This window comes from Physeter macrocephalus, chromosome 8 (genome assembly GCF_002837175.3).
Source record: "Physeter macrocephalus isolate SW-GA chromosome 8, ASM283717v5, whole genome shotgun sequence".
NCBI lineage: Eukaryota > Metazoa > Chordata > Mammalia > Artiodactyla > Physeteridae > Physeter > Physeter macrocephalus.
Window position 1 is genome coordinate 50368348 of NC_041221.1, and position 16612 is coordinate 50384959.

The following is a 16612-nucleotide window of genomic DNA, read 5'->3' on the forward strand; positions in this document are numbered from 1 at the left end:
TTCCTAAAGGGGAAGGCAATTTTAAACAATTTATTCTAAAAGGTTTTTCAAAATGAAGTCAGAAACTTTTCAGTAGCAATACCCATTACAATATTCCTTGAATGGGAAAATCATTGAAAAATCAGAACCCTGTGCAATATCTCACTCGGAAGAGTTGCAGGGTTACTGCTGATTGAAGCGATCATTTGCAACGTCCAGAGTTTCTAGGGAATGTTTATTTTAATAGCACTCTAGGTGTTGTTAGATCTCTGGGACATGACCTTGTGTTAGTTAGCAATGGGGAAAAAAGACTTGTTTGGATTCTTATAAACCCTTTTCACTGTGAGTACCTATTGTTTCCTTAGCCATTGCAGATTAGTTCCCTGGATACCACAAACTCTGTTTAAGGTGAGTGACATAATGATCTCCTTTGTATTCTTAATATTTCAAAATCATATATCATGTTTCTAACAAACTTACCCTTTCATGCATGAAAAAACATAAGAGCTTACAGCCATTTGTCTTTCTTTTAATATAAGATATAACTATTTTGCTTAATCCTCAAAAGGACCAAAATATCTACATTTGTTAAAGAAGTGTCCTTCCAGAGAGCTGCCTTGGTGAAATCAAGTTTTTCTATGAGCTAAGCTACAGTTAAAAGTAAAACAAACATACCCTTTAGCCAAAGACTAGTCATATGCCAGAGCTCCCCAGCCTGCCCTAGCAGTGGTAAATATAATTTCTTGAGCTTCCAGGGCATGTGTGGAAGGAAAAAATAAGAAATAAGAGATTCAAGACATTTACAAGAAGATGAAAAGGAAGAACCTGCAGTTGGGGGCAAACTAGAGCATCCTCTGAACCAGTCGGGTAAGATGTGCTGAACTGCCTTAGGGAAAAATCATTCATGTAAGTCAAGGACGTGGGAAGGTGACAGGTCAGAATAAAATGGATTTCATCCTGTGCTAGAATTCTCCAAATGCTCACAAAAGCCATCTTCAATGGTTCAATGGGATCACTAATGTTTAGAGTTCAAGAGGGGATGACAATTAGGAGAAAACTGCAGAACTGCTGCTCTTCTACTATGTTACTGCAGTGGAAGATTTTTCATAACTATCTTCCTCTATTCACTGAACATTCTTTTCGTTCCATATTTGTAAGAAAATTGTATGGTAATGGGTATAATGCCTGCATGAAATTTTAGATATCTCCAGAATGCCTAGAGATGTTGAAAATTAATAAATAAGGAAGCATTTGATATTAGATGCTGGGCTAGGCTAATTAAAAAATAAGAAAAATAATTCTCTTTATTTGAATGAAAATTATCATTTTAACATAAAACGATTTTTCCTTATAACAATAAAATGTTATAAAATGAGAAGCCACCAATTAGCTCTTTTATTAGCATCTACTCAAATAAGAAGCTTTGGCATTACCATCTTCATTTTAGCATTTTCCAAATTGTCTCAGAATACTATAGCCAAAGAAGAGATCAGGATATTTTACATGAGTTCTGTTCTTGCAGGTTTTGATTATAATTGGAATAAAATCCACCTATATTTGTCAAGCTTTTGGAAGTTAAAATGGATAGCGTCTGCTGAGAATTGAGAACTGGTCATCTCTTGTAATTCAACTTCTACCTATTGTTTACATGCTGATTCCAAAAAATACTTTAAGAATTTGTTTTCACTACAATTGAATTATTCTGGAAAATATCTGTTCAAAATTTAATAAGAAAAACAAGCAACAACAAAAACCCCTCTTTTAAGTTTCCTTGCTGAAGCAGTTCCTATATGAGAAGATCCCAATTGCGGGAGTGGGGGGATGGGGTGGTGGTCTGTCTAGTGATTAACAGGGAAACTTCACATTGTTTAGGAGCCTCGGCTCCCAAGGGTCCTGAAGACAGTTGAAAACCACTCAATCTCAACTTGGGTCTGATGTATAAGGTATAGGACTCATACTATGTATTTGGTCTGATCACAGCCTAATTTCTGGACACTCTTGTCCCAAAGTCTACGGTTCTGTGCTGATGAAGAAAACCAGAAAAGGTGAGTTACATACCAGTGAAATAAAATTGGCAGGCAAGTGCAGTGGTCTTTAAAGGAGCCTCTCTTTTTTATGATTGAAATAGCTTAGGACCGTAGCAGCTTATCTATGAGTTGGATAAAAAAGCTTGGATAAAAATCATGCGGGAGCATCTTGAGTTTCTCTCTACCCTCCCCAGACAATGATAATGAATTCTATTTCTTTTTATCTCACTCAATGGATACTCAAATGTGTGTCAATTCCATTTTAAATTGAAGGGTATATTCAGCCATATGTCAGGGGATTTAGTTGCTTTTATTCTAGCATTTTTCTCTGAGTTTGTAGGACAGTTTAAAAATGCTTACTGACTTACATACTAAGTGAAGTAAGTCAGAAAGAGAAAGACAAATACCCTATGATATCACTTATATGTGGAATCTAAAATATGATACAAATGAACTTATTTACAAAACAAAAACAGACTTACAGACATAGAAAACAAACTTATGGTTACCCAAGGGGAAAAAGGGTAGGTGAGGGATAAATTAGGAAATTGGGATTAGCAGGTACAAACTACTATATATAAAGTAGATAAACAACAAGGTCATACTGTATAGCCCAGGGAACTATACTCAATATCCTGTAATAAACCATAATGGAAAAGAATCTGAAAAAGAGTAAATATATACACATATTCAGTTTATGTATGTATAACTGAATCACTTTGCTGCATGCCAGAAACTAACACGACATTGTAGTTCAACTATACTTCAATTTAAAATTTTAAAAAAATTTTAATGTTTACTGATTTATTATGAAGAAATGCTCTAACTTCTGAGCATACTGGAGAAAAAATTTTTTTTTGGAGAAACAATTCTTATATCTGATCTCAAACTCTTGGCTTGAATGAAGATTTATAAAATGAGGAGACTCATTTTTTTAACTGAAGTATCCTTTCATCTAAATAAAAAAACATAAAGTAACCACATTAAAATATAATTTTAACTCATCCTCTGAGACTTTTGAGGGAGCCATATTTCAGTAGGGCAATTTGGCAAAGTCTATCAACATTTTAAAATTCATATCATTTGACTGAGCCATTCTACTGCTAGGAATATTTGTTGGTCCCATGGATATACTACAAAAGTATGCTAAGATATAATATAAAGATGTTTATTGCATTATGTATGTATACTAAATGTCTATAGTTAGAATAACGGTTATATTCAGTATAATACCTCTATACAGTATAAAACTATGCAGTCATTAGAAATAATGAAGTAGATAAGACTTCCCTGGTGGCACAGTGGTTAAGAATATGCCTGCCAATGCAGGGTACACGGGTTCAATCCCTGGTCCAGGAAGATTCCCACATGCTATTCAGCAACTAAGCCCCTGTGCCACAACTACTGAGCCTGTGCTCTAGAGCCTGTGAGCCACCACTACTGAGCCCATGTGCCACAACTATTGAGCCCATACACTGCAACTACTAAAGCCCGTGCACTCTAGGGCCCACATGCTGCAACTACTGAAGCCCGCGTGCCTAGAGCCCGTGCTCCGCAACAAGAGAAGCCACCACAATGAGAAGACCGTGCACTGCAACAAAGAGTAGCCCCTGTTCGCCACAACTAGAGAAAGCCCAAGTGCAGCAACAAAGACCCAATGCAGCCAAATAAATAAATAAAATTTTTTAAAAAAGAATGCTAGGGGGAAAAAAATGAAGTAGATATACATCTATTAATACGGAAATATCTTTAAAGTATATTGTGAAGTGAAAAAGTACAGAGTAATATACATCATACTTCTTTTTTGTGTATATATTTAAAGAACATGCATACATGTATATGTGTAAGGGGATGTGTGGAAGAATTTTCCCTCCATTTGCTACCTATAAAAAGAGCAAACTGATTATGTGTAGGAAGAGGTTCTGGCTATAGGTAGAAGAGACCTCAGGTGTTACATTTTTCTTTCTGTTCTTTTTAAAATTTTCAAATGCAGGCATATATTATATGTATTTTTTAAATGTCAGCAGAATTTTTCTGGTTGGTTATATAATAAATCATCTTAATTTTCTTCTTCATGCATTTCTATATATTTTAGAACACAATAAATATTATCAAATAAATAAGAGGCAGACTAACTTAATATATTATGGTGTTCTAAAAATAAATTTGAATCTCAAGAGATCTAGTTTTTTATTTCAATCAACTATTACAACAAACTAGAAATAAACCAGTTATGCTACAAACTATCACTCTTGCTGAAACAATGGGTGACAACTGAACAGACAAGTTCATTTCTAGTCTCTGAAATATCCTTAATCTGGCAGAAATTTTGAGAATAATATTACAGAAGTGGCTGTAATTATGGACTTAAATTACATTATTCAGATTTCATCAAAACCCGATTCTAAACTCTTTCCTAGACTCAATTCTACAACATTTATTCATTACATGGTATGCTTGCTCTCATTCTTCTAAATGCTGAAATGAACAAAACAGACAAAAAGGATCAACTGTCATGGTGTTCATATTCTAGTGAAGAAGGAGAAAGGAAAGAGGAGATACTTATTTAAATTACATAGTAATTTATATATTAGGAAGGTATGAATAACAGAGAAAAATAAAGCAGTGAAGGAGGATAGGAAACCTGGTGGGAAATTGTAATTTCAAAAAAGATGGTCAGGGATCTGATTTTATTTGTAAGATGAAAAGTAACTAAAGCCATATTTCTAAATCATGTTAAACATGAATAGTCTTATTTAACATCAAAACATATTTTCAATTTTCACATGATTCTTGCTGTAATTTGAGGAGCCCATAATTATGAAAAATTCATGACCGATAGCTACAATTAAATTTGAAACACTCAAGTGTTACTACTCTTTTGAAAAACTAATATTTGTTGAGTGATGATTCTATACCAAGGATTGTTCTAAGCACTTTACATGAATTTTCTTCTTACTGAATCCTAACAAAAGTCTTATGAAGAAGGTAAAAGTATTATTCCTATTTTATGGATAGTAAAACTGAGACACAGAGAAATTAGGTGAATGGCATTCTATTAACATTTCTTTAAATGGAAGTTACTATACTAATTACAGCAGCATTTTCTGTACATATTTAACCATGTTGTGTGTTTTGTTAGAGATACAAAAATCAAAATGAAAATATTGGGAGGGCAGATAACGGTTTTGCAATTTCCATCCAATAACACACAGATCCCCAAGGCTCCACAGTACATGAGGAACCACTGGTCCAAGTTTTCTCTGGCATTCAGCCACATCTGAATAAACCCTCTTGTGTTCTGGGTAGTGGAGTTCCAAGCATCTAGATGCTCCAGGAACACTAGTTAGCGTTATTAGAAATTCAGTGAAGGAATGCATCTCATCCAAGAATAAGGAGTCTTGGGCTGTTACTTGTTGTGTAGTCTCAACCTTATTGTTCCTGCTTAAACCTCCGTCTCATCATCCATAAAATGAGCGAGTTTAATCTGAAGGTTTCATAGATCCGTTACAGCTCTAACTTCTATGACTCTAAAAGCAGAGATAGTTGGACAGTGAACTCTCTTTAACAAGCTTCCAAGGTGCCAGAAAAGTAAATAGAGCTTCAAAAAGAAGGGTTCCAAAGTCCTACCCCAGGCCCAGAAAAGTATGAAAAACTGAAAGGTAGTACTAGGTAGTACTTGAGGGCACGGTCCACACACAATAAGCAGTTATTTTGAAAAGTATAAGATTATATAAAAATTTCCATTTAGGAATGAAATGAGATACAAATATATACTACATAGTTTGCCTTGTAGCCTATCACTAAGAGTTCAGAGAAACTTACTAGTACTGGGGTTTGTAACTATGGGAATGTCCACCCTAAAAATCTTTAGAAATAACATTTATACTCATAAGCATGTGAATTTACAGGTGTTACTTTGCCTTAAGGAAGGCAAGATGTTTTCTAAGATCATATTTGAGGTTGTAACTGAGAATGACCTGTAAAGTTTTACCTCACAGATGTTTGGTATATTTTATATCATTTCTTTTCAGGGTCTGGAGGCTCTCCAGGCATGGCCAGACACTCCGTCTTATATTTCATCCTGCTGAGTGCTCTGGTTGACGAGGGCCAAGCCTGTTTCTGTGATCATTACCCATGGACTCAGTGGACCAGCTGCTCTAAAACCTGCAATTCTGGAACCCAGACCAGACAGAGGTGGGTGTGGACTTTGTAGCTTTTCTTTGTGCCCTGTGAAACCTCAAGGACAGAGTTAGCAAAATCAAAAGTGCCACACTAAGCGACGGGAAAAAATATATATCTAAAAGTATAATTTTTTGCAGAGTATAATCCGTAATTTTTTTTTTAATTTTGAAAAGAATTCATGAATTTGGATGGAATTTGAGGTCTTCTCCATATAAGGTTGAAACGGAGTCTACTTTGGTTCTCCATAAAAATTGAGGTGTTTCAAAGACATTTAGTTAAGAATCTGTGCAATATTTTCAGTTGACTAACTTACTTAGAATCACTACTCGGGCTTTTTTTCAATCAGCACATAACTCTGCTTGCCTACAGTTAGAGAGTGAATTATAGAGAATTTTCTACTCATTCAACTGAGTCTAACAGGACCTCAGTTGAGCAGCATTGCTAAAGCTATTAGCTCGATTGTTGTCATGGACCAGAAGGCAAGAAACTGTGTTTACTTGATAGCATTTAATAATTCAGCCTTTTCATCAATTCAGACTACTCATCCCCCACAGTTTCTTTAAATCTGTTAGATATTTCTATTCCATGAAGATGCACACATGACTTGGAGGAGAAAGGCTTATATTTAATGTGTTTTAACTGTTATAGCACTTTTTTGAGATCTATTTTAGAAAACTATTTTTACATATGCAGTGTGAGTGTCATTAAATCACCAACTGACTGCCCCAAGAAACCATCCGCGAAGGATGTAAGAACAGATTTGTTTATAATACTTCTCTACTCAAGAGTCCCTCAGTAGCTCTCTACTGCCTACCAAATAAAGTACCACAATATATTCCATCCCTCTCGATTACGCACTTCTCAGGTCCGTCCCACAAGTTCCTTCATGGACGTGTCATACTCCTCCACCTCTAATCTTTGCACATGATCTTCCTTCTGAATGCCCTTCCCTTTCTTGCCGGAGAAATTCACATGAATTTTTTTAAATGTATCTCTCATGTCACTTTCTCCTTTAATCTTTGGGCCCACGGCACTCTGGCTCTATCTCAATCATTGTATGTATCACTCTGTGGTGTCATCTTTTAAGCAATTTGCAGAAACTTTCTTCTTCCTTTTCTTTCCCTTTCAGTCCCTTCCAGGAATTCAGTCAGGGCCAGCTTCACGGACGTGTGACCTGTGCAGTCACACAGGACCGCACACTGAGAAGGGCTCTGTGCTTGGCTTAATGCTCTGCAGTCATTTTCTTGAAATTCTTAATAAGCTTTGAATGTGAGGCACCCCCCATTTCCATTTGGCACAGGGCCCAACAAATTATGGACCCAGTGCTGAGTTCCAGTAAGTGGTAAGAATTGCACATATGCCACACTGCCTGATTTTCCATGAAAACCTTCTTTCCTTGTATTCACTGTAATTGAGACAATGATCTTTTTCTTATGGAGCTGGAGCCACAATGAACACACTCATTCTAAGCAGCTTTTTCCTCACTGTTACAGACAAATCGTTGTGAATCAGTACTATCTGGAAAACTTTTGCGACCAGCTTTGCACCAAGCAGGAGACAAGAGAATGTAACTGGCAAACTTGTCCTATCAATTGCCTCCTGGGAGATTATGGACCGTGGTCAGACTGTGACCCTTGTGTTGAAAAACAGGTAGGTGATATGTGGGTATATTCAGGAAATCGGAATCACAGTAAAATTCTCGAATTCCCTGACAGACTCAACAGTCATAGAAATGCTGAATTTCTTCAATATTTGAAAATAAACTGTCCCAGCTTCCACTGAAGGAAAATTCCATTTAGCAACATGTTGGGGGGAGGGAGGATTCATTTTGCATTGTTTATTGTCATGTGAACACCAAAAAAAATGTTCTTCCCCCCAGAATTGGTATTGCACTCGCCCAGCTCTGAATTCCACTGCCTGTGCCCTCTGAGAGCTCACAAAGCAAAAACAAGTGCCAAAAAACGGGGATTTCAGTCCAAGCTTTAAAATCAGACAGAAATGAGGGGCATTCATTAAAATGACTCCTTGCCTTTCCTCTAATTTCCCTCTCCCCATGGGAAAGTCCCTCTATTTGTTTACTGTTCCCAGCTGCAATATTTACCCATCTCAAGCTGATTCCTGTAAGGACACTGGCCCATGTGAACCCCAGTCAGGTCAGGGGCTAAGCATTCAGACATTAGGGAAGTAGAAAGAACTCATTATTGGAGCACCCACTCTCTGAGAGAAATTGTTCTAGGCCCTTTACGTACATCACCTTACTCAAACTTCACATCACATTGTTTTTCTACCCATTTTATAGATGAGGAAGTTACAGCTCATTAGGGGTTAAGTAATTTGCCCAAGAATACACCACTAATGAATAGAAGACTACATTTCAAACTTGGATTTTTCTGACTTCAAAGTCAGTACTTTTTAATCCTGTCCTATTTCTTTTCTTCTCTGACTCTTTGTTTTACTACTGCCTGTTTAAAATCTTTTAAAGTGTGGAGAATGTGTCAGCCCTGGTTTCCATGGTGACTTCCTCATGCAAAAGAGTCCCCAAATCCTTTCACATTTATCACGTCACACTATCTTTGAGGAATGAAAGAGCTACTGTTATTACCTGGAAGATTTATTGCACTCAGGACACGCTCAGTAAATATGTGTGCATTTGATTTCTATTCAATTTAGAATCATATGATTTCAGAGTTAGAAATCTTAAATCTTTTGTCCCAGTTCCTCATTTTACAGGTTGGAAAAGTGAGACCCAAAAGGTATTGACTTCCCTAAGGACACACAATAATAGAACGGGAAAGAGTCATTATTTAATTCAGCAAACGCCACTACAGGAAAAATCACTACTGTGATTGAGAAGCCCAGTTTTCTTAGATAGTTTTTGGCTTTGACCCAGCCTCAGTTACTCACCTTTCTCTCCTTCTCTTTCAGTTTAAAGTTAGGTCCATCTTGCGCCCCAGTCAGTTTGGAGGACAACCATGTACTGAGCCCCTCATGACCTTTCAACCATGCATCCCATCTAAGCTCTGCAAAATTGAAGAGGTTGACTGCAAGAATAAGTTCCACTGTGACAGTGGTAATGTACTTTTGGAAAATGTTCAGTCTTCATTAAAAATGACTAAATAAATTTATTCCAATTGACTCCCAGTGAAAGTCATGATAGAGAAGTCCCACCATATTTTAAGCCTGTGGGAACAGGGGTGTTATGCTACCAATTACATGCTATTCATGTGTATACAGCTTTCAAGCTATAATTATCTTGACTACTTACTTGATTCATTTGCTCATCAAGTACCACTCCCAGGTTCCTACACTGTGATACAGCAGTAGGAAAAGAATGAGGAGGAGGAAACGGAGGAAGAGGCAGATACTTTTAAAAATCGGCTATTAATAAGCACAAATCTAGAATCAGGATAAGCAATTGAAAAGGAGTGACAGATTTTTAAAATTTTAATATAGTTTATTAAGATAAGAATATTAAAGCTAAGTTAGTATGTCAAGAGGATGACTAGAGATGATGTGACAAATTTTCTGGTGTGGTCCATTGAATGACTCCAAAGGTAATTGGCAGAAGAGGAGGTTGAAAATGATTTAAATGGTGGCAACGTTCCCTTCAAGTCCAATTCTCATTCAGATTTGTAAATTTTGATACTTATCATTAGATTATAATCAAATTTTGAATATACCACTTAATCTATGTATTCTCTTGCTAATTAATGGCTCTCCAAAGCTCAACACTTTGAACAGTCTAGATGAGATTTCTACACACATCTTCAGGAAAGGTCCACATGGTAAATATTTTAGGCTTTGCTGGCCATACGGTCTATGCAACAGCTATTCAACTCTGGCATCTTAGCATCAAAGCTGCCATAGACAGTAGATAAACAATTGAGCATGGCTGTGTTCCAATAGAATTTTATTTACAAGAGCAAGTGGCAGGTCAGTTTTTGTCCATGGGCCATAGTTCACTGATTTCTTATATAAATAGTCAATTTAAAGTTTAAAATTAGAGTTCAGATGAATAAAATCCCATCATTTCTGTGTACTCTGAGATACACTGAAAAGTATTTAGAACTAAATAGCAGATTTCAAATTCCTACAGAAAATTGACCCCAGACTTGGGTCTAATGTTTCTCTCTTCTTACTCCTTGCTTCCTGCCTTCAGCTTTGCCAATATTTTCTGAATGTCAGGCAGGAATGCTGGTGCCAGGGCTTTCCCTCTGTGCCTCATCCCCCAAACCTGAGATGTGAGGGTGGGACGTGGGTAGGGAGATAGACATTATGCCTACAAAAATAAGGTCATGTCACATATTGACAAAAGAGGGAATATAAGAAAAATCTTGATGGCAATGGCTCAGGGGAAGCAGACCTTAGCATTATAACCAGAATATTAAGATAAAAATTTAGAACTGAAGCACAACTATTTGAACCTTGAAGGGTAGTTTTTAGAACAGATTACCAGGAAGAACTTTTTTATTCAATAGATGATAAATCTATGAGATTTATTACAAAAGAGCTTTGTTTAGGCCAAAAATATCCACAAGTCTGAGAAGGATTTAGATACATCCATGAGCTAACAATTCATAATGAGCGATTTCAGGAAAGTTAGTGGTATAGGCACAACTGATCTCTAGTTCATCGGCAATATGTCCATAACTAGTGATAGAAACTGAACTGTTGAAATACATCTGTAATGGTTGGTAAGCAGCTGCTACCCTGAGGTCTCTTAGCAACCTCTGCCCTACTGTCCAGATCCCTTCACCAAGAATCCCTAGATCTTCCTAGGATCCAACCACTAACTAGCTAATCCCTGGCACAAATATGGTTGGAATCCATTCTGACTGAGTGGTGCCATGGCCTATTGGTTGTTAAATATTCCACTGAAGATGATATACCACTGTGCTCTCCTAGAAACATCCACGAATGCCACTCTGAAAGGGAATAAAGTGTTGAATGGACCATTATTTGTCTGACTCAGGATACTCAGAATGATCTTTGGCTCAATTAACAGCAACATCAAAAAATGTCGGGCTTCCCTGGTGGCGCAATGGTTGAGAGTCCACCTGCCGATGCAGGGGCCACGGGTTCGTGCCCCAGTCTGGGAAGATCCCACGTGCCGCGGAGCGGCTGGGCCCGTGAGCCATGGCCGCTGGGCCAGCGCGTCCGGAGCCTGTGCTCCGCAACGGGAGAGGCCACAGCAGTAAGGCCCGTGTACCGCAAAAAAAAAAAAAAAAATGTCTATCTTTCCTTTCCTCTCTCATGATTGCATTTTCAGAGTCCCCCAAGACTAAATATATTACTTTAATGTATACATGGATCTTTGAGAAGTACCCATGAGGATAATCCCCATGTACTATGCCAACTCCTCTCTCAAAGTTGTAACTTTAAGCATAAAGATGAGAATTTGCAACTAGTTATAAAAATAATATACCATTGTAGTAACACAAATCAGTTCAAGTAAATAGGAAAATCATGTACAATTCAAATGACTACATAGTTCCAGGTGTAAATATATATATGCATGTGCTGGCTAAAGCATGCTGACTTCTACAAATCCTGTACTATCCGAACTTCCCTTCATTTTTCCCATTCCTTCTTTGGTATAGGATATATTTATGGCTTACAATCTCTCTCCCCTTGTGCTTCCTATTCCATTGTGTTTCCAAGGCCTCGAATCATTTTCAGCTGTGTCCCATCACAGACCTATATCACTCCTGCCACCCATTCCTAAACATCACTGAAGAGAATTCTTCTTGCTTTCATCCCTACCCTTGCTAATAAATCCTCTCTAATATCCCTGGAAGTACCAAATGAATAGAATTCCTAACATATCTGGTACCCTGCTCACAAACCTAGGTTAATGAGAACCGTACCTTACATGTGTACCCCTACCTCCACCTGATAAAATGGGATATTTTTAATGTAACTGTATCAAAAATTAGCTTTTGTTCAAATTTGTGACTGCGAGGTTCAAAACTTTTAAAAACTGTCATATTTGTCCTTTCTTTTTCTTTAGGAAAAGCATCTCTATTGCATACTAAATTACACATTCTGCTCTGCCCTAAGAAAAGCAAACAGAAAAACTAGAGATGTGCTGTTTTAAAAACAGAGCGTCTTTCAGGTTATATCTTGGGAATGACAGGAATTCAATTCCCTCTGTATTTTCAGTCTCGTATGTTTATGATGCTCAGAACTATACTAATGGTCTCGATACAAGAGTTTGAATAATCAAAGGAGGACTTAATTACTTTCATTACATTCTACCTTCCTACTGAATGTTATTAACCAAAAAACTAAGTACTTTCTGGGGAACTCCCTATTAGTACAAAAATTTAATTCAACAGAATACCCAATTTCCCCAAGCATTTCAGCTAGTCCAAACAATCATGCATAGCTGTAGTGAAATGTTGATCACAATTTAAAATAGGTAACCAGATAATCCTGAGTAAAACATTTAATCATTGTCAGTGAGACCTGTACGTAATGGTACTATAGGCAAGAGGCTGAGGGGCAGGAGATGGGCTGTCATGGTACATAAAGCATTTCAATTTGAGTAATATATAGGCATATACTGATTCCTAGGATCCTTATGAAATTCATCAAGTTTAAAAAGGAAGGGAATTGTCTGGGTACATGGAGTTGGTACTATTTCCTAAATTCACTCAAACTGCTACCTAATACTGTAGTACCTAGGCATTTAATTTGTCCAAAAAAATAATTAGATATAGTAAATCATATGCAGTGAAACAACTACTAACAGTAATCATAAACAGTGAATATCTACATTAAAATATGTAATAATTATGTATAGTAAAATACACTGATAGTAAGTGTGCAATTTGATTTTGACAAATATATACACCCATGTAAACCACCCCCAATCAAGGTACAGAAAATCTCCATAAACCCAAAAAGTTCCTTCTTTCCTCTTTCCAGTTAATCCCTCTCCTTGTTGAACATCAGATAAAGGATTCAAATGGCATGACTCTTCTGTGTCAGGCTTATTTCACCCAACATAAAATTTCAGACATTCAGCCACGTTGTTATGTGTACCAGTAGACGTGTGCATGTGAAATTATAGTTTTTTTTAAAAAAACAGTGACCTTGAGTCTGTTATCCTGAATCAAAAAAAATAAAATTCTGAGCCTATTGTTAATTTTCTCCTACAGAAGATGATTTCTGCAACAAGCTCACTGTAATGGTAATGGGATTCTAGAATTATTTCTCTTATTTAAGACAATGAGCTCGATAGTGACTAAATAATTATATCCTGACTCTTGTAATCCTAAAAAATAAGGGAAAACATCAGTCTGTCATTCCATCTCCATATTTCCTAAATTTTTATCAAAAATAATGAAAACTTGCCCTCAACCTTCCCTTGAAATTTAAAGTACTCATGTTTCAAATCAGCAAATACTTTCTTAAATGACCATTTGTTGTCAATGTTGCTGTTTCTTGACTAGGTCGCTGCATTGCCAGCAAGTTGGAATGCAATGGAGAAAATGATTGTGGAGACAATTCAGATGAAAGGAACTGTGGGAGAAAAAAATCAGTATGCTCAAAGCAGTATAATCCCATCCCTAGTGTACAGCTGATGGGCGTTGGGTATGTATCAACTTTTTATCATTTGGGAAGTAGGACCATCTCAGAACTAATGAGTTGGAAGCAACAATGAAGCAATGAGACCCACCATTGTCTACATTTCTCATTAACGTCTTACTCCTCTCACCAGCCCTGTCCCTGACACTAGGCTACCATGTGCTCAAGCAGCACGTGGCCATAATCCTCATTCCTAAGGAATAAAAGAATTTAGCATTTTCATATTTAGTTCGTAGCAGACAATGCTGTGAGTACTTCATAAACATAGTTTGTTTTAATTCTTCTATAGCCTTCTGACAGCTCTGGAGGGGATCAGGGCAAACTGGTGGGAGGCCAGCCAAGCTGGGAGGTACCAGGGTGGATTCCCGGGACTATATCTTGAAAGGGTGAGGACCCACTCAGAAATGTGCAGTCTCCACATCTGTATGTTGGAAGACTACAAACTGATTTGAGGTTAGGTCCTAAAATTTCCTAATTGGAGTTGATTTCAATGAGAGTGCTTCAACAGCATCTTTTTATCAATGTGCAGAAATTGTTTCCTTCTTCTCCATTCCCTGGAAGAAAACCTCAGCCAAAAACTCCTACTGACAATGGTGAAAAAGGGTATCAAATAGTATGCTTGTGAGTGTATTGAAAGTGAAAACACTAAAGAAGCAAAACCATTCTTCAAGCATGAGAGGCAAGCCCTGAGCCAATAGTGGAGACAGAGCCAGAAGGAAAGGAGTCAGGCAAACACAGAAAAAATAGGGTGATAAAAAAACAATGATGTGAAAAAGTAGGGGAGTAAGAGGAGATGTGAACATGGTGAGGGCGTCCAAAAACTTCCTCTTACATGGACTACGTGATGTATGGATAGGTCAGTACAGTTTAAAGGCAGAAGGTCAGACCTGCATTACCATCTGGTTCTACTTGCCCAACTTACAAACCAGGAAAATGAGCCTCAGAGAGATTAAATAACCTGTCCAAGTTTAACATCTAGTAAATGGAGGAACAGGATTCAAATCCAGACTCCAAGACCTGGGTTATTTCTACCATTTCATTCTGATTTGGGACAATATCCACCTTAGAGATGGGAACGTAATGGAAGAAACCTCGGTGGGCCACGCAACCCTCCTCCTGATCTATAAATAGTGCTCAGAAATTCTAATGTTCCTCTTTTAAGTCATGAGGACATTGGAGGTTTGGCAAGGGATTCTAAATTCATTAGATTGAGACAGTGTCTGAGAAAACTTGAGGAAATACAAGAAAAATTGAAAACAAGAGCTAAGCCTTAGTTGGAAGCATAAGAAAAACCAGTAATCTCTTGTACTCTCTTTTTCTCATGGTAAAGAATTCTTCTTTCAATTTTTGCCCAGAAAGAAAATAGTTTTCTATAAACTTTTATTGCTTTGTAGTGGGGGTTTTTTTGTCTTTACTTGTAAGGCCAGACTTGCATAAAATGAAACCTTGAGGCACCAAAGACAAACAACAGAAATTGCAAATACAACCTCATTTGATTAGAATAAAAACTAGAAGCTATTGAACCAAACTCAAGGACAGCAGTACAATGGAACAGCCATTAGTCTGGAAATAAGGGGAGCCGTGTTCTAGACCTACTTTCTGCATTAATTCATTAGATCGTGACCAAGTAATTGAACATCTCTGGTCGGTAGTTTCCTCACCTGTATGTTGGATGACTACAAACTGATTTGAGGTTCTGTCCTAAGAACTCCTAATTAGAGTTGATTTCATGGAGAATGTTTCCACAGCATCTTATCAGGTACAGAAGTGGTTTCTTTTTTTCCTTTCTTTGGAAGAAAAACTCAGCCAGAGACTCCCACTGATAATCACATTTTCTAATGTTCTGATTGATTAGGGGTGACATTACAAACTCACCTCTTGTTCAGTTGATCTAGACTCTCGAGTTACAGCTGGGGAGGACCACATGCTCTGTGTACTTTGGCAGAAGGACCGTGTGGGCCCCTGCCAACCAGAGCTGTTGTCCCAAGAATTCTCAGAAATGAGCAAAGCCTACTGGCTCAGGGACAGCCAGTCCTCTCCTCGCCTCCCCAGGGATTGAGAGTTTTGAGAGCTGCTTACTGGAATCTCTCTAACCTGCTGGTCTTAGAATCTCTGCCTCCCTCCAACACATTTCTACCCCAAACAAGAGGTTTCCAGGGTGGCTGTCCCTCTTTTTAAATGGCATCTCTCCAAGAAAGAATTTAATAAGACATACCAACATTGCTACTTTGTCAACATCAGTCACAAGGTCTGAAATCTGAAGCAAGAATCAGGCGATAGTAGTATGCTGTTTGTTTTTTCTCAGGCTCAGCCAAAGTACAAACGCGTACACATGCGCGCACACACACACACACACACACACACAGTATAATACATGAACACACATGCATATTTGTGTATCTGTATATATGAAATTTTTAATTAAATTCAAAAAGTTACAAAATATAACATTAAAGCCAAATTAGATAAAACACTTTAGAAACCTAAAATATTAAAAGCCACGATGTATTTGAAACACCAAAATATTTAAAGTCAACTTAAATGCCACAGAGGGGAGGAGAAAGAATAGAGCTCAAAATTGCTGCATAGCTGGCTTCACTCCTAAAAGTTTCCTCAGACGTGCCCTGAGAGAGTCACCTCCACAAAAATCCTATCTTCAGGCTCTCTGCCAGCAGCTGCTACCTTCATAGATTCCTCATGACCTGGGAACCATTTTTTCTCAAGCCCTTTCTTGTTTGTGACAAATTTATAGTACATGGTATAAGGCAGTTAAAGGTAAACAATTCTTTTTTCCTCATTGATCCCTCTTAACTCAGAAAATGAAAGCG

The 16612-nt window shown here is 37.4% G+C and overlaps 1 protein-coding gene across 1 annotated transcript in view; it reads left to right on the forward strand.

Moving 5' to 3' along the window:
- Window positions 1-298: 298 nt before the first annotated feature.
- Window positions 299-16612, forward strand: part of C6 (complement C6) — a 95403-nt gene continuing 79089 nt past the window's right edge. Inside the window, exons 1-5 of the mRNA XM_007112612.2 lie at window positions 299-387; window positions 6041-6203; window positions 7685-7841; window positions 9117-9261; window positions 13649-13790. Of these exons, the coding sequence (XP_007112674.1) occupies window positions 6061-6203; window positions 7685-7841; window positions 9117-9261; window positions 13649-13790 (587 nt within the window). The 5' untranslated portion in view covers window positions 299-387; window positions 6041-6060. The remainder of the gene's footprint in view (window positions 388-6040; window positions 6204-7684; window positions 7842-9116; window positions 9262-13648; window positions 13791-16612) is intronic.